The sequence below is a fragment of the Dreissena polymorpha genome, chromosome 16 (assembly GCF_020536995.1).
Source record: "Dreissena polymorpha isolate Duluth1 chromosome 16, UMN_Dpol_1.0, whole genome shotgun sequence".
NCBI classification, from domain to species: Eukaryota; Metazoa; Mollusca; class Bivalvia; order Myida; family Dreissenidae; genus Dreissena; species Dreissena polymorpha.
This window is the reverse complement of record NC_068370.1, coordinates 50,864,763-50,884,163: the sequence shown is the minus strand read 5'-3', so window position 1 is coordinate 50,884,163 and position 19,401 is coordinate 50,864,763. Positions and strand designations below refer to the sequence as shown.

At 35.6% G+C, this 19,401-nt stretch overlaps 1 protein-coding gene across 1 annotated transcript; it reads left to right on the top strand.

The window, feature by feature from the left end:
• Window positions 1–888: 888 nt before the first annotated feature.
• Window positions 889–18,898, top strand: LOC127861844 (uncharacterized). The gene is made up of 15 exons (XM_052400524.1): window positions 889–907; window positions 2,123–2,152; window positions 2,818–2,856; window positions 4,349–4,549; window positions 5,764–5,847; window positions 6,145–6,252; window positions 7,478–7,666; window positions 8,010–8,216; window positions 10,220–10,369; window positions 11,779–11,978; window positions 12,230–12,340; window positions 13,596–13,673; window positions 14,875–14,977; window positions 15,705–15,799; window positions 16,846–18,898. Exons 1-15 carry the CDS (start codon window positions 889–891, stop codon window positions 16,933–16,935), a joined length of 1,704 nt encoding a protein of 567 aa, XP_052256484.1. The 3' UTR covers window positions 16,936–18,898.
• The last annotated feature ends 503 nt before the right edge of the window (window positions 18,899–19,401 follow it).

Here is a 19,401-nt window from a genome sequence, read left to right as displayed (position 1 = left end):
GAGGAGAATTCTTGCTCTTTTACACATTTACACAATATACTGTTCTATTTGGCAGGAAAGGACAGTAATCTTGTATTGTAGTTTTTGAAAACTAAGTATAAAAACTCAATATTATGTTGCACTTCCTACTTAATTTATTGCCATTTTATAATTCAGTATTTTATCAGATGTACCTAGTAAATCAATATTTTTAATTATTTTATGCAAGATGAGAACCAAAGCAGTAAGAAAAATAATTTCTGTTGAAATATTTAACGGTTTAGTGTAAATATTTTTAAGAATTAATTAAATATATACATGTTACTGTTGGAACATGTTCCACTGCATTAAGACCATATTTTGTGTGTAATTATGCATATTTTACACTGCAATGTAACAAAATTATAATATCAGTGGTTTGAGAATCACGTGGACCACAGAGTATTACATTTAGGGTCTATTAAAATGTTGTGATCTGTGTATAGTAAATCCGCCGTGACTGTTGGGACAAAAAGTTTCTATAATTAGTATGATGAATTGATAAACCTGAAAGGTCAAAGACCAGTCTTATTATCTCAATGGCTGTTCAATGAACACAATAACAGGCATGCTAATAATTAGGATGATGCTAAAGCCGAAATAGAGGCACTTTAAACAGCCGTGACTGCTGGGACAAAAACCGTGACTGTTGGGACACATATTCCAGGCAATGTACAGTTGATTCTTGTCAGCATATAAGTTTGACTGAAATATGTATACCTCTGTTAGGGTCTTTAGAATAAGTTAAGATAGCTTTTTCATAGAAATCTGCTATGATTGTCAAACATTGAGCATTAGAAAACACACGTCGTCAAACCGTGACTGTTGGGACACATTCGGTGCATTTTAGGACACAAATCTCCAGAATATATGAAATATAATGACAAAGGTTAGGGTACTATCTTTAGATGGTGCCTAATGTCTAGTGAAATAGATAGGTTAGATACATTTAAAGCTGCCTTTATTGTTTATTTCATGCAATATATAATACAGGTATGAAAATGCTCTTTTGGCCTCAATTGAGTATATTTTTTTAAACACGTTAAATTAGAAAATGCTTGTTTTTTCTCTCGAAAATGACTTTCTGAGAAAGACAGATAGCCTTGCTACAGTATAAATACAAAAATAATTTAATATGATACTAAAATATCTTTTAACATGCATTTCTTATTTACCAAAAAATAAATGTCACGCTAAAATGGCAGTTTTGTGCAATTTAAGGCAACTTTAAAGTTTCATAATTTCCAAACGAGTTGGCCGATTTATCTGAAATTTTCAACACAGAAAGAGTAAAACCTATTGAAATGAAAACAGAATCAGAAATATGATTGTAAAAAGAAACTTTTATTAAATATGCATTAAAAGCCTGGCCTCACTGAATAATGGCTTATTTTGCTTTAGGCCTTATATGGTCAATATTTGCATTGTATTGTCTATGATCAGGTGTGAATAAATTATAAATAGCTATATAGTAGATACTGAATTTCTAATATGACACCCATAGGGGATATGCATCGCTACGTGTAATTAGGAAACTGTGTCAGAGCAAAGGGCATTGAAGGGGCAAATTCTGAAGAAAAGATAATGCACTTCAAAAATAAATTATTCTTGTTCTCTCGTTTACGACACGTTTAAATATACTAGCGTCCGTAGTCAAAACAATTTGTTATTACCAAATTTTAGTCAGGACATACCACTTCTAACGAAGAAGACCAGAATAAACCCAAGGGAGGCTAATCGTGCAGTAAACACTTAGCATATTGGCCTCCCTTGTTACCTCACCCTTATGGCAAATTTGGTATATCGGAATCAGCGATTATGATTTTCATGGATTATTCAAACACAGCAAACATAATTATTAAGTGTGTTAAGTATTGTATTGAAGTTGTTCGTTCCCATGTTCTATGACCTACTAAAAAACTTATAGACATCACTTTTTGTGGAAAGCATAACAACATTATCGGGGTATGTGTAGACTTTTTTGAAGTAGAAGAAAATAACTAAACAGAGTTTGAACATTTTAACACTGATTCTTTAATGGTGAATATGTTATCTTCATGTTAAGGGAATGCAAACGTGGCTTAATATGCAATCATATTTCCAGTTGTGGCTCAAACACGGACACCTGCGACTGGTAAGATATGTTTTCTACACTTTATAATGATGAAATGGTTCATAACAAAAAATCAGTCACCAGCTCAGTGTATTTCATTTATATTTTTCGAGTGTTGGTAATGCTTGTCCAATACATTTCTAATATATAAATATTTTCTTTACATCGACACAAGCGTGTTTTTCCTCCCGCACACTTTACTTCACACTTACATGAATTAAGATTTGTATGTTTACTTTCGCATTAATTTATGATTTTATTTTATTTTTTCATTAAATATTTATATGTTTATTTGTTTTCGGTGTGCTTTTTCTTACCCATATACTGCAACTTTCGCGTGTCTGTTTGCTTCTTTCCGTCATTTAATTGAACAAAGCTTGCATTACTTATTGTCCCACTGTGCACATATTGAGATACTTTTTATATTGGTAATATTTTCGTTGAATTGTCTTCGAACACATTTGAATTTTAAATATCTGGAGAATTTCGCTGGAATAATGTCATGGCGTCAAAATAATGGCGTATCGTCAAAGTGAGGCAGTGAGAATAATCGATCACTTTTACAGTTATTTTTCATTTGAATCAGCGAAACACCACGTTGAAATCACTTATATTTCCCTATATACCAAAGCAAATTGGCATGAACTCCATGACAATGCCCACTAAATATTATTCAAACTTTTCAGACCAACCGCTGTCTGCAGCCCAACTTGATCTGAACTCAAGTAAGTGTTTTTCTTCAAATTGCTATTTCGTATCAACCCGTTCAAACAGGGTTCAACAAAAACAGCGTAACAGATTCATAAAAAGATGTATGCATTTTATTTCAACGAGCAAAATAACTCTTCTCTCTAAGAAAAAAATGTATAATAACATATTGTGTTTATAATGATAATCGTCATTTTAAGACTTAAATAATAATAAAGCATGGGTAAAACATTTCATTGACAAATTTAACAAAAACGTGTATCACCGACATTTCAATTACTTTCCAATTTCATAAGCCTGAATTGCCACGTGGCAACGAATAAGCTTTTCTTCGAAATAAAAATATCCCATTCCGACCACGAGCTTTCAATTAAAGACAATTAATATGCATGTCTTACGAACTAAATAGTTTTCCATGAAGTAAACCTTATTATAGCAGTATAAGTAATGCTTTTTAAAATGCATTGGACTTATGTCGGTAGACTTGGGCCTTATAATATCATAAAAGTTTCGTCAAAAATGTTATAAAAAGGGCCTTTTTGACAATCTGTGAACAAGTTCATTTAATGGAAACCATTTTAAAAATGCAATACTACTTGGTTATTATCAGATATATATGCTCGTTTGTAAAGATTAACCATATATATTCCTTGTTTAAATCGCGAACGAGGTATACATTATGCAAAACTGTGATTTGTTGTGGGTTTTCTTTACAATTGTACTTCGAATGACGTGACACAAACATCTCGAAGCAGCCATATTGTTAAACTTTTAGGCACATTTGAGCGTTAAAAAAGCGGCCTCTGTCTCAATAATATTGACAGAATATTTTGTGCCCTTTAAGCGGCCCATCCACACACAATATTATTGTCAATTTTATTGACTCAATAATATTGACTGAATATTTTTTGCCCTTTAGCCATGTTGACTGTATGGAAATTTTGACGAGACTAAATATAGAAATATATAAATATTTATTAAATATTATTGAAGGGTGTAAAACACTTCTCAATAAAATTGACAATGCGTCAATAAATATTTGAGATCTCTGATTTTCATCAATACATTGACGGTGCCTTCCATATCATCCATTCACTATCAATGTATTGTCAATCTTCATTATTGACAATAAAATTGACACTGATATTGTGTGTGGATGGGTCGCTTAAAATTATGCGAGAAACTGTTTGATATTTTTCATGGCAGAAATGAGAAATCCTTAACCCTTTCCCGCTCAGAAGCGAAATGAAAATAGCTATATGCAACCAACATAAAACCTGACCAGCCCGCGAGAAACTCGCAGACTGTTCAAGTTTTATACTATTTGCCGCTGAACCGTATCTTAAAATCGAACATAAAGTGATTTTATGTTGAATGTAAGGTCTTACATTTAACATTATTTTCCAAGGGAGTTTAAGCTTGTCAAAGTGCGTACCATAGTGATAAAAATACGAAAACAGGCCGGATATAATTGCTTCGTTCTTGAGAGTCAGCTTTTTTCTCATGTAGGATGCACTGGACGTTGTGTATCCGAGGTATGCTACCTGCCTGACGAAAATGACTGTCGCAACTTCATCGTCTGCGAGCGGGACGCCAGGGGACGCTACTTTGCGAACCTGCTAGCCTGTGCCTTCGGTACTTACTGGGCGGGGCTTCAAAGACAGAGGAAGATCACCTGCGATCTCCCGGAGAATGTGATCTGCAATATAAGTGAGTAGATCATTTCTATGTATTGTTCGCAACCTTGGGCCAGTCAAATAATAATGGCTGACGTTAATTATGACTCGCATAACTTAAAATGTGTATTTTAAAATAAAATAATTATGACCAGAGTTAATTCTGACTTCCATAGCTTAAAATGTCGCGTATGAAAATAAAATAATTATGGGTTGGGTTATTTCTGACTCAAAAACTAAAAATTTTCGCTTTTTAAAATAAAATAATTATGGCTAGTAGTATCTTAGTTCTGACTTTCATAACTTAAAATGTTGCTTTTTATATAGTTTGCCTTTTTGCGACATGATGGCCAAGGCTTATCAATAATCGAACGTGTTCGCTAACGTTCTTCAAATAACCACAGGGATATTTAAGGAAATACCTTTTTAGTAAAAAGAGATTTAGCGACAGGGTTTATGTACTGTCTAGGCTTGTTGCGAAGTAAGAAAATATAAAAAGGCGACATTTAAATTTGTGAACGCCAGACGTATTGTTTGATACAAGCTGGATGGCCTTCTCTATTTTTGACAATTTTCATTTTCAATGGCATTTTCAATTTAGATTTATATATGCTGATTTTATTCAGTGTATGTACGCGATACATATACAGAAGTTGGTATCCTTTTTATATGAAATAAACCATATTTCATCAGCCCTCTAAGAGGATTTGTGGGGTTTAAATGAATAAGTTTATCTTTCACATTGGTCATACCACTGTTTCGTACCTGAGTACGTGTATTTTCAGACAACGTAGTTTGCTACGAATTTCAATCACTTTTTCTTCTATTTGTTTAAGAAATCAAAGTAAGTTTTTGGGATTAAGCATCCGTGGTCTTTTTTTGTCCATACATTTTCAACTGATGGTTGGCCAACCCATTCTTTGAGTGACAGTCAACCAGCAAGAGCGTCATGCTCAATTATATGGCGCTTATGTAGGTAAAATCCTAATTGCCAAATCCCTTTTATGAAGCAAAGTAAAAATGGCTATATGCAACAGAATAAAACCAGAACGGCTGGCAGTCAGTTCAGGTTTATGCTGGTTGTTCCTCATCGGTATCTAAGGGTTAGATATGAAGCCTTTAAACCTTGAATCTAGTAAGAAAGGTATTAAATTTAATTTGGTTTTATACGGGACAACACACGAGTAAAATTGCATATCTAAGTGGAAGAGGGGTACACGAGCATTCACCATGTGTTTTGTGTCACAGACTACTGTGCTGGGAAGGTTGTCGGGGAAAAGTACGACCACTATGACGGCAACTGTAAAACCTACTGGGAATGCACCCCCAAAGGTCTGTATATCCTGTCTGTTGAACTTGTTTCTAAAACTGAAAACATCAGATTTTTTAGACAAAAAATTTGTGGCTGACACATTTGAATTCTAAAGACTGAATATTTGAAGATTATCCGGATATATTATATTGAAAACTACAGCCAATATACGTTCTCGAACAAACATCGAAACACCCACTTTTTAACAAATTACTTTGAAATTTAGAAATATGTTTCTGGCCATTAACCTGATTTTTTTTTCAATAATAAAACAATAATGTTACTATATAGTCATTTTAAGAATTTTTTTCATTTAGGTCCAAAGCCTTTCTGCTGCAGAGATGGCTTCCGCTACGACGCCACCACGAAGGATTGTGTAGTGGATGTGGCCGGCACCTGCAACCACGTGTGTCCAATCAAAATAGGTTAGCCTTATAAGCAACAATTTCCTCCAATCATGTACGGAATACCGTTAGGGCAATCGTGGTTACACCTTAAAATCCAGAGGGCGACAATGCGATAGTACGATGGCAACTTGCAACCATGTGCGTTTGTCCATATAAACGTACTCCCAGAGCCTTTGATAATTTTTACTATAGCGGCTCTCAGCAACCCTTTGGGCTATAAAGCTGAGAGTTGAATTATTGCAAATACCATGTGCGTCTAATCAAAAGAGGTAAACATTTTAATCATCACTGCTACCTGCCATCAGGTGTGTCAAGTCAAAATGATAAGAATTTAAATCATCACAATTTTTCTGCAACATTTGTCCAATAAAATATGTTAGCATTCAAATCATCACAGCTAGGTAACAGCAACCATGTGTGTCCATTCAAAATAGGAATAGCATTTGAATTAGAACAGGTACCAGCAACCATGTGTGTCCAGTCAAAATAGGTTAGCATGTAAATCAGAACAGGTACCAGCAACCATGTGTGTCCAGTCAAAATAGGTTAGCATGTGAATCAGAACAGGTACCAGCAACCATGTGTGTCAAATCAAAGTAGGTAACTATGTATAATCACAGGTGCATGTATCTACATGTATCCAATCAGAATATGTAAGTATGAAATCATCACAAGTAATTAATACCTGTAACATGATGTTCCTGTTACTGTAATAAGCTCCAAGACATACAAAAATATGGCAATATTATAAAAATTACTTACGTTGAGTGTTTAATAAATATTTCTAAGCTTATGCATTAATATATCAAAATACCATTACAATGAAATTAATAATTTCTGTACAACAATGGAGGTGATTCGATTTTACATATTGCTAAGCCTATAAATGCACTGTGCTGCCATAGTAAAGTTTGTGAAAAAGGTGCATTAACAAAACCAGGTACTTATATAGGAACATTCCGAGCAAAAAATGTGATCTAATTAGAGTTCACAAATATCCGATTAATGTTGTCAAGCTTCAGTTATTAGTATCATCAGTTATTTACTAAATGTTGCATTTGTGACAATAAGACACGCCTGAAGAATGAAATCCTAAATACATACATATAACCGGTCTGTGCCAATTAAGATTACTATCAAGTAACAGGCATTTGATATATTCCAAACCTGCATTTGTTTGATACGCATTTATTTTAGACGCTTGCATGCATTTACTACATACCTGTGATGCATTTTGTTTAAGACGCTTGCATGCAGTTGGGGCAGTCATCGGAGTTCCTAAACGATGGCAACTGTCGCACCTACTGGAACTGTGAGGACAGGCGCCCCCACCCTGTCTGCTGTCCGGACGGTCAGGGATATGACATCCAGGCGAATAGGTGTGTGCCAAATGTGGGGTGCAGGGACCAATGTCCGAGAGAGTACATGCCGGGTAAGTTCGTAGATTTCTCATGAGATTGTGTTCGTAAGACACTGATCTACATTTTTCTGCAGTAGATGATTTTTAATAAACAAAAGTTGTTAAAGTTATATAGCAAACTGGAAGTAAATTGTTCAATTCTGTAACGGAAAACAACTTTAATCAGATCGAAGTAATGGAGAAGTAACTATAATATTATAGTTCACAAAATAATAATGTAAAAAAAAATCAGTTTTGACTATATATTAAAATTATTCAGAACAAAATAGTGGTGTTTAAATGCATAATAATTCGCATTCACAAAATAAGAGAATCAATGTTGACATAATGCAAAATGTGTTGTTTGTTTCCGCAGACAATTGCTTGCAGCAAGGCGTTGAGAAGTACAACATTCATGACTCACACTGTAGAACATACATGCGTTGTAACGCGCAGGACGGTGATGAACGCTGGTGTTGCCCGTCTGGTGAATACTTCAACACCGCCACCCAGATCTGTGAGATTATGCAGGCAGACTCAACCAATGTGTGTGATGACGTGTGCCCCCTTGGTTACAAGGAATGTGAGTCTTCTATGCATATTTTTCAGATTATTTGTTTCATTATGGTGCAATGAAAATATGGTATATTTGTTTGTTAGTTTTGTATTTTACAATCATTTAATTTGCTTTCTAAAAGCGCATACCTTTATTATATATTTATAGAAATCACAAAGTCTAAAACTGAATACAATAATCTTGTTTTCAAAGCCCTGCTTAATTATATAATAGTATTCTGATCTTAATGTTGTTGATTTTTAGCTCACCTGAGCACAATGTTCTCGTGGTGAGCTTTTGTGATCGCCTTTTGTCCGTCGTGCGTCGTCCGTTGTGCGTTGTTCGGCGTCTGACATTTGACTGGTTAACACTCTAGAGGCCACACGTATTGTCTGATCATCATGAAACTTGGTCAGAAGATTCATCCCAATAATATATTGGACGAGTTCAAAAATGATGCTGGTCGGTCGAAAAATATGGCCGCCAGAGGGCGGGGCATTTTTCCTTATATGGCTTTAGTAAAACCTTGTTAACACTCTAGAGGCCACATTTATTTTCTGATTTTCATGAAACTTGGTCAGATGATTTGTCCCAATGATATCTTGAATGAGTTCAAAAATGGTTTCGGTTGCTTTAAAAACATGGCCACCAGGGGGCGGGGCATTTTTCCTTATATAGCTATATATGGCTTTAGAAAAACCTTATTAACACTCTAGAGGCCACATTTATTGTCCGATTATCATGAAACTTGGTCACAAGATTTGTACCAATGATATTTTGGAGGAGTTCAAAATGGTTCCGGTTGGTGGTAAAACATGGCCGCCAAGGGGGCGTGGCATTTTTCCTTTTATAGCTATAGTAAAACCTTGTTAACAGTCTAGAAGCCATATTTATTGTCCGATCATCATGAAACTTTGTCAGAAGTTTTGTCCCAATGATATCTTGGACAAGTTTGAATATGGTTCGAGTTGCTTGAAAAACATGGTCAACAGGGGCGGGGCAATTTTCCTTATCACGAATCTTCATGAAACTTTGACAGAATATTTGTTTGAATGATATCTTGGATGTGTATGAAATTGGTTCATGTCTGTTCAAAAACATGGCTGCCAGGGTGCTCACTAGTCATGAAAGTTGGTACGAACATTTTGTTCTAATAACATCTTGGGCTGCACAGAACATGTCAGTTCCTTTGAATCTCAGGTGAGCGACTTTGGGCCTTTCAGGCCCTCTTGTCTATATTATGATAACATAATTCTTTATGCAATGTAGATGACAAATATTAAATACTGCTACCAACTTATCAATGCCAATGTTTTCAAATATTCTTACCATGAATCTATTTTTCCCTAAAAAAAATAATAATAAACTAATACAGAGAATACAGATTCATCCTGCATATATAAATAATAAACAAGCTGTGTTTGTAAAACACTGTCCCCCATATATTTTACCTTTGACCTTGAAGGATGACCTTGATCTAGACCTTTCACCACTCAAAAATGACTGTAGCTCCATGCAATATGCATGCATGCAAAGTAACACGTTGCTATCTTCAATATTGCAAAAGTTATGGCCAATTTTAAAGTTTGACGCAAACAAACAAACCAACAAACAGAAACGGCAAAAACAATATGTCCCCCAGTATAGACTGAGGGATAGAAAACTAACACAGATCATCCTTCCTGTTAATAGAGCCTCTTTCTGGGTAAAATGAGCATCATACAGGTGCATTAAGTGTCGTCCCAGATTTGCCTGTGCAGATTGCACAGTCTAGCTAGGGACAACAATCTCCTTTTTATCATCGAAAATTTCGTTAAAAGGGGTCTCTTCTACACAAAAATCCATTGTAGGCAGAAGTTGTCTTCCCTGAGTTGCCTGTGCTGACTGCACAGGCTAATCTGGGACGACACTATACGCGCATGATTAAAGCGCTGTTTTCTCAGAGCAAGCCTCAATTGCAAAACACGTGCAGACGACAAATACAGATTCATCCGGTATTGATTTATTAATGATTTCTGCTCCAACGCCAGTTTGCCCTCTACGGGCCTCCACCACCAACAGTTCCACGTACATGGTGATGATCGGCGGTGTGGAGGTCTCCATGCCTTGCGCGCCGGGCACGCTGTTCGATTTCAACAAGTGCGGATGTGCGGTCAAGGTGGCAAACGCACCAGACAACTGTACGTTACATTGCAGTTTTTTTTGTAGATTACACAGAGCAATTATTTTTAATGCCGTACAATTTGTATGAGATGGTCTGAAAATGTAGTGGAGCGCTAAAATGGTCATGGTTTTCTTAAGGTAATACTGCACATGTTATTGTAATAAGGAGTTCAGTTTTTTAATTAGTGATATTCACAACTTAAGTACAACAGAATGGAATATTTCTGTACTTTTTGTAATATATCAGTACTATGGTATGAATGATAGATGTTACATGTGTAAAATTGTTTCTTATTCAATAAGCACAATGAATTCAGTTTCTAGTAATTGATTGTTGTATTTATCTTTAATTTATATATTCCAAAAACAAACTATTGGTAGGGGGTAGGATTTTGTATATTCATTACCTAAGGAAATACTCTTGTTCAACTTTAAAAAAGCAACATCTTGTAGTAAAATTTAATGTTAAATAGTGAGCATATTTATTGACAAGAGTTTATAAGTTTAAACCTATTTATTTTAACTGGATTGCATGGAAAGCCTCAGGCTTATTTAAAGACTAGAGTCCCCATCCTGGGTAGAATCAGTACTTTGTGTCTGTTGGGGAGATCTAAAGATTGTTTCCACATTGGGGATTGAACATGTAACCTCCTGGTTGCTAAGCAGACACAATATCCACTACGCAACATGTGCAGTGACCTTAAGATTTTAGTTTGATTGAAAATAGAAGAAAAGTACTCTAAGCATGCTAGTAACATGCTTCTTTTGTTAATACAGTTACACGCTTCTTTTGTTAATACAGTTACATGCTTCTTTGTTAATACAGTAACATGCTTCTTTTGTTAATACAGGTGCATGCTTCTTTTGTTAATACAATTACATGCTTCTTTTGTTAATACAGTTACATGCTTCTTTTGTTAATACAGTTACATGCTTCTTTTGTTAATACAGTTACATGCTTTTTTTGTCAATACAGTTACATGCTTCGTTTGTTAATACAGTTACATGCTTCTTTTGTTAATACAGTTACATGCTTTTTTTGTCAATACAATTACATGCTTCTTTTGTTAATACAGTTACATGCTTCTTTTGTTAATACAGTTACATGCTTCTTTTGTTAATACAGTAACATGCTTTTTTTGTCAATACAGTTACATGCTTCTTTTGTTAATACAGTTACATGCTTCTTTTGTTAATACAGTACCGGTAACATGCTTTTTTTGTCAATACAGTTACATGCTTCTTTTGTTAATACAGGTACATGCTTCTTTTGTTAATACAGTTACATGCTTCTTTTGTTAATACAGTTACATGTTTCTTTTGTTAATACAGTTACACGCTTCTTTTGTTAATACAGTTACATGCTTCTTTTGTTAAAACAGTACCATGCTTCTTTTGTTAATACAGTTACATGCTACCTTTGTAGCTTGCAACATGGAGATCGACATCCTCTTTGACAGTCCCCAAATGATCCGCCGGGGCTCTCAGGACAATGTGGAGATTATCCGCAATGGAATCGTCGAGGAAGGCGCTACGTTGAATGGACGCAGTCCATTCCGATTCAATGGAAATCTTCGTTTCCGAACGCCATTTGGACAGCAACAGTATGACCACGTCTACGCCAGTGTAAGTGGCAATCCAATTAGTTGTTACTGAAGTTTTCAGTAGACGGGCAGCTCTTTTTTCTTACAATAAAACGGCTTGCACAATCTTATTTCCATCACTGCTTGTCATAGGGCTGAAAATGAAGCCTTTAAAACCTGAATCTATGAAGAACGATCTTTAATTGAATTAGATTGTTTAAGGGGCTACAAACAAGTAAAATGTGTATCTGAGAAGTAAAGGGTTAATCTTGATCGCCATCCTACTTTGTGCAGGTGATTTTCCTGCCAGAGACCTCGGCTACTTCCAGACAGGTGCTCATCTCTAACTGTATGAACATGGAACTGGGAGGTCCCACCATGGACCTGGCCCTGCTCAATGGAGAGGTAGGGCTATATGAGCCACAGGAATGAGGGTTAAATGTCGTCCTTGATTAACATGTGCAGTCCGCACAGGCTAATCATGGACGACACTTTCGGCTTTTATTATTCTTATAAATTAAAGGATTCAGTCTCTTCTTAGGAGTAATCCAGTTAAAGCGGAAAGTGAAGTCCCTGATAAGCCTGTGCAGACTGCACGGGCTAATCTTGGACGATACTTGACACACAAGCATTAAACCCTTTTCTCACAGACAACACTTTCTGCATAGACCGGATATTTGATTTTTGCTAAAAAGAGACTTCCTAAAAATGAAAAATTCTTTAAAAGTGGAAAGTGACTGCGCATGTTAATCTGGGATGACGCTTCGCACTTGCATTAACCCCAGTTTTCACAGAATGGGACTCATATAATAAGATGCACAATTGAATTGAGAATTGTTTTCCAATATAGGATTAAGTATTTCTGTGACCAAAATATATCTTGTATATTTTGCAGTAGAAACAAAAGTTGAGTGCAAAACATGTGTACCTGTGACAGTTTTATTTCACAAAGTTCAGTTGCTCAACTATTTCTTGCCAAGTTCAGCCAAAACCTTTTAAATTTGGATTAAGTTACATATTAAAATGAAAAACGCATGTTTAAAACCTTATGTCTGTTCCATAAACAAAGTAAAGCTAATTCAGTTTAAAAATGTATTCTTAAGTAAAAAGATTCAATTGGCTATTGATATTTGTATCAACTTGGCGCAGGTACACATTAGTTCATTGCCCAACCCAAATGTAAATACTATAACTCAAGTTATGGGATAGAAGCTGATGACAACAACCAACTAACTCATGAACTTTGTTTGATTTATTAACACCATCTTAATAATTGTTTTGTTGTAGTAACGAAAATATTTAAACCTGATCTGTATTAAAACAAGTGAAAACTACCTACCAGATCAGTTTTTAACGCATATTGAAATAATCTTAAGAACAGGTGGTAATAATTGTAAGTTGCCATCAATTGCTTTCTTAACAGAATCAGATTAAGATACTGTGCTATATGCATAACAGTTTGTAAAAGTGGTCCCACTTTTCAACAAAACTGTGAAATTTGGCATATCCCATAAACACCTTACAAGACTATGAATCTGTGCAAATAATCAGATCCCATCACATCAACAGGCAATCAACTTATATATATGTTGCTTAATTAGTTTACGTATCTGACATCAGTTGTTCATGTAGCATGCACACATTTTTCTTCAATTGTTAGGTGGTTCTGACTGTAGTGACCAACCATTTGTTAGCCAGCAACTCCACAGGCAGTAAGGTCTTGAAGCTTCCATATGACGTAAGTTTTAGTGGTGTGTTAACAGTGTGAACTAAGGACAAATATATGTAAGACATGTTCATTATAGTTTTATGAGTAGGGTAGTGCGGTAGTCAAGTGGAAACACACTGGTCTACCATTCGAGAGGTCCCCGGTTCAATTCCTGGCTGGGACACTGGAAATTTCAGAAATTCTTCTAGTACAACTAGAGATGTACTGGTATGAAACCCAGGTAATTCTCGCGTGTATCGGTGCTATACACTGAGCACATAAAAGAACCAAGGGATCTATTCGCAAAGAGCTAGGGTATCTCACCCGGATTTCTTGTATCTCAATATTGTCCGTTTTGCTTGCTGTCTGTTCAGCAAAAATCAAAAGGACCCCATTGGAAATAAGTGCTTGCACTTTCATTGTTTATCCTGGACTGGAAGGTCAAAAGAAATACATACATACAATACTACATGGCATGTAAACATGATCGTATATTGACTAGTAGAAGGCATATTGACTGAGCTGTAACCAAGGTCAATATTCTTTTCTTCTGTTAAATATCGCAGTATGTTTGATGATTATGAATCAATAGATGACAGTAAACAATAAATAAATGTTGATTATAAGAGGCTGATGTTGGGGATGACTGGTTATCATGATTTGAGTATTATATAAATATAACTGCCCCTTATATCTGTATGAAGAATGTACATTTACAAGCCCTGGATTCAGACGGTGGGTGCAGATTGATTTTTCCACTTCTTTCTGACCTTCCTTCCATCTCAGGTCTGTCCATCGATTTTTATGTGGTGCGTAACTCAAAAACTTAATTAACACAAAAACAGACACTTTTTTTGTAACATACAGTGCGATAATATAATACCAGTCAATAGGTTCAAGTGTGATGGGGCTACTTACTTATGATGTCAGCCTATTAACGCTCAATCAATTGGATGTTGTTGTCTCAGGTACTTTTTAATATAAGTATCACGGGTACTCTAAAGTATACTTTGTACCCCTGATATGGAAAATACTCTTAAAGGCACGGAGTCATGCCCCAGGATACTTTTATGTATTGTTTTCATACACATGGTACTTTTTGGAATACTTAAGAGTACCTGGGATGCTTTAAAATAGTATCAGAGCTGACAATGACCAATAAAGAACATTGACTTGACCACTGCTGAATAAAGGTGATCATTTGTTTAATTGTTTATTTGTCTGTTTGCAGGTTAACATATGGCAGGTGGTGACATTCATGTATGACGGTGAAAATCTTCATATGGCTGTCGAGGGCCAGGGACCAGCAAAATATGCGTCCGTTCCTGTGACCGGTATGGTCGTATGTCCTACTGAGATTAATTGAGTCTGATTGTTAGAGTCTGGGCTTAATAAATGTGCGTAAAGCATCGTCCCATATAAGGGACGACACTTTCAGCTGTTATGGAATTTTCCATTAATAGGAAGGCTCTTCTAAATAAAAATCAAGTTTGGGCGGAAAGTGTTATCCCTCATTAGCCTGTGCTCATGCTAATCTGAAGACACTTTAGATAAATGCATTAAGCCCAGTTTCCCATTCATGTGTTTTTAGGAGGTTAAACATCACCATGACCACAGTAACAAATTGTAAGGCAAATCCTGTAAGTCATTTTAGCTGTTAAACTGTCTTTTGGTAAATAGTCTTAATATAATTATTAAAAAAAAACAGAGTTGTGTGTACAAACACATATGTTTCATTTAGATTTTCTTTGACTTGTTGTCTGCTGTCAAAGATCTCTTAATAAAAATTATACACTGCAGATTAAACTAACAACCAGTGTTAGCAATCCGTTATTTTCCAAATACCAATATATTGCAAGCATATAAAAGGCCATGGACACTATTTGTTCATGCACTTGACTTCTCTCTGTATTATCTGACTTTCTTATTTAAATCCAGTTTGGTCTCAATTTTTTAGGCCTTCATGTAACATAATAAGTCCTTAAAGTTTAGTTTTGGGCAAAAAAAAAACCCCATCTTTTTCAGAAGTCTTTAACACATTGATTAATTTTCCAATTTCAGGTGGAATAACTGTGGCTGCAGAGGGTCTTGACTTTGGTGGCTGTCCCCCCATGCAAACAACAAGCAATGATGGCTTTATTGGCCAAATGGCGAAGGTAAGTCATCTTACAATTTCTATTGATTGCTATAATGTTCTATATGCATATATTCAAGAAAGGCTTACAGACTGTTTTGAAAACAAGGCATTAATTGACTCAAGAGCGAAGGTAAGTTATTTCAGAAGTTCCAGTGTTTGCTGTATTGCCCTATCAACATGTATGCAAGAAAGTTTTTTTTTGAACTGAGGGAGATTTATTGACTCAATGGTGAAGGTAGGTCATCTAAGAAGGTCCGTTGATTGCTATAATGTCCTAGCAGCATACATGCAAGAAAAGTCGATAGACTGTTTTAGAAATGAGGAATTTTATTGACTCAATTGCGATGGTTAGTAATCTCAGTAGTTCCATAAATTGCTATAATATTCTATAAGCGCATATGCAAAAAGGACTAATAGACTGTTTCAGATATAAGGGATTTATTTATTCAATTGCGAAGGTAAGTCACCTTCTACGACCGTCCGGTGATTGCTAAAATACCCAATAAGCGAAAAAGCATAAAAGGGTGATGGAAAATGTTAGATTTTAATAGACGGCATAATTGTATAGAAATCAGGGTAATCTTGAGTGTACAATACATTTAAATTGTGATGCAATTCTTTTGGAAGCATGATCGCCAAGAACCAACAATCATGATTGGTTTGAGTCAGTCGTTATTTTTATTTTAATGGTTTCTGTGCATGTGCTCATATATATTTTAATTTGTTTTAACTAAAAATTCTGTCATAAAAAAATGTTGGAATTTACTTGATAAGAAAGAGCCCTATTGCTTACTCTCTTCTTTCATGTCTACTCAAAGCAGCATCGTGCATGGGCATACAGCAGTGTCATGTAGAAGCGTGTGGACAATGATTGAACTTTGTTTTCTGCTAAAAAATTGAAAAGCAATGAACGTGATGACCTTGTAGAATATGTGCGTCTTCAGTAAATAGCGCTTTAAACTTATGAACAACCTTGTAAAATGTAAAAATGTATGTGGGTCTTGGATAAATAGCAGTGGGAATGTGTGATTGGCGTCGTTCAAATAAAATGTGCGCCTTTTTTAGCTGATGTTCTCCAAATGCCTGAAGAAGGAATGGGTGGACAACTTCTTTACCATTGTGAGGGTTGCAGCCGTTCCAGCTGGAAGCGGGTAAAAGGCCGCTATATTGGAAAGCTGCAACCGGACCATTGCTGCAGACTTTGTCTTAACCATTTGACACTCAGATATGCACTTTGACGCACGTCTTTACTCTTAAGAAAATCAAATCAAATTAAAGACCTTTTTTATTAGATTCAAGTTTTAAAGGCTTCTTTCCAACCTTTAGATACTGATGAGCAGCAAACAGCATACAATCTGAACAGACTGCGAGTTACCCACAGGCTGTTCTGGTTTTATGCTGGTTGCATATAGCCAATTTCAGGCATTTTCACTTTGCTTCTGAGTGGGAAAGGGTTAAACGTTATTTTAAGCTTTATTAAACTGGACCCGTTTTCATCAACCCACACTGTTTTGCTCTCAGAATGATTTTTATTGGAAGTTTACATGGCATTTATTACCTTAATGACTTTAAGATGACAAGATATTTTCTTTTCTTTAGTTGGGTTTTGGGGGCATGTTGAACTTTATTTCAGTCATTTTATGCTTTTCAGTTAACCAACTCAATATCATCATGGACAATAATTATATTTACTTGAACATGCAAATATTTATCGTTTTCAATACTGTATATTTTTTCTTTATGCGTCTAAACATCGGTTGCTTAATACGCGGCCCCTGTTCCATTCTGTGGTTTTACACTTTTGGTTGTTAACTGTGCTATCAAAATACATGTATGTGTATTTTCAAGCAACTGTTTTATTACATACCTGGGGACCGTTTCAATAAAGATTGTAATACACATTTACGATACGAAACATTTTTCGAAGAAGCATAATTGCTCAAGTCCATATCATATGTTTATAAATTTTCAGTACTTAATTTCTTACATTTGCAACTCTAGTGCCTTATATATTTGACGAGCGTAGCGAGCTAGTTCGTCTACTTATTAAGATTACAAAATTCTCGCGTAAATTAACATTCTCGTATGATCATTCATGAAACGGCCCCCTGATTTGGCGAAATGTGAGTTTGATAACTTTGTGAATCTTTATCTTTTGGCACCAGAATTCAACATCAATTTTGAGCGTCTAGCCCTAATTTTTCGACACTTTCATAAGGTAATTATAGGAAATTTAGCTCTGATTTAAATTGCAATAAAATATGGACTACTTATGTTGTGTAAACAGATTTTATTTTTAATGACGATTGTGTGCAAGATCATCATATAATTTTTGTGTTTTTCAATAATTGTTAAGTGTTAGTTTTGAGTGTCCAACTTAGAGCCTGAAGTGGGTGATCCTTAAGAGAGAAAGTTAGTTAACCCTTTACCGATTAGATACGTTTTTTCACGCATTTGTAGTCCCTTAGAAAGTTATTTAATTTAAGACATTTCTTACTAGAATTATGTTATCATTTGCCTTTCATTTACCAATAACAAGCAGCCAATAATTACTGTGCCATCAATGAAATTGTGTAGAATACAACACGCCAATGAATGTATCTGTTTAAAAGTGATATGCATAATACTTGTACAATGTAATAAATGTATCACTCGACTGAGCATGAGTGTCCTTTTTTCTTATGTCTATCGGTTCACTCTAAACTCAATGGAAACATTGGCTTATGGCGAGTTTGCCCAACAGAACATCACTATTAAGATCACGATCTCCGGAGCATTCATTTTGCTGGGTTCTGAGAAAACAGGGCTTAATGCATGTTCAGTGCACACAGGCTATTCAGAGACGGCACATTCTGCTTCCTTAAAGGATTTTTGTGTCTACAGAAGTCCAATCTAAAGTAAATTCAAGTCTAGTAGGAATGTATGGTCCCCAATTAGCCAGTTCAGACTGCACAGGCTAATCTGGGACGACACTTTATGCACATGAATAAATCCCATTTTTCCAAAGCCAGGCTCATGTGTAAATTGAAAGTGTTGATTTGTTGGTTTCAGTGTTAGCTTTACCTTGCATTTGTAGATCTTATGTTGAAAGAGATGTGCTGTATCTGCTATCATACTATCATACTTTGTTGTTTTTGCTATTTCTAGTGTTTTCTTCAGTATTTCAGTCATAACAAGTAAATTAACCAAAGTACGCTTTCCTGGGACAATTGGTGTTACATGCACATTCTAATGCCAGAAACATACCATACTTGAGGCAGGTGGCTGTAGAAATGGTTTCATGCCCCCACACACACATTTTGCAGCAAAGCTGGGTATTAAACTCGTGCCCCCCCCCCCCCCCCCCCCCCTAAACACACACTCACATTTTGTAGCAAAGCTAGGTATCAAACCTGTGATCCTTGCATTTGAAGTCTAGTCCAAGGATACATAAACTAAGCTACCATCCGTTACTCCAGTTTGCATGTGTCCCACAATATCCTACATTGTGAGCCAATGGAATGGAAAGACTACGCTTCTAGAGGGAAGCTTTTCAGTAATTTAGCACATGTTCAAGAAAAATGCTATTTCTGGATAATGATAAGCTGTTTGGACTCTCACATTCTCAAAATATGTTGTTTT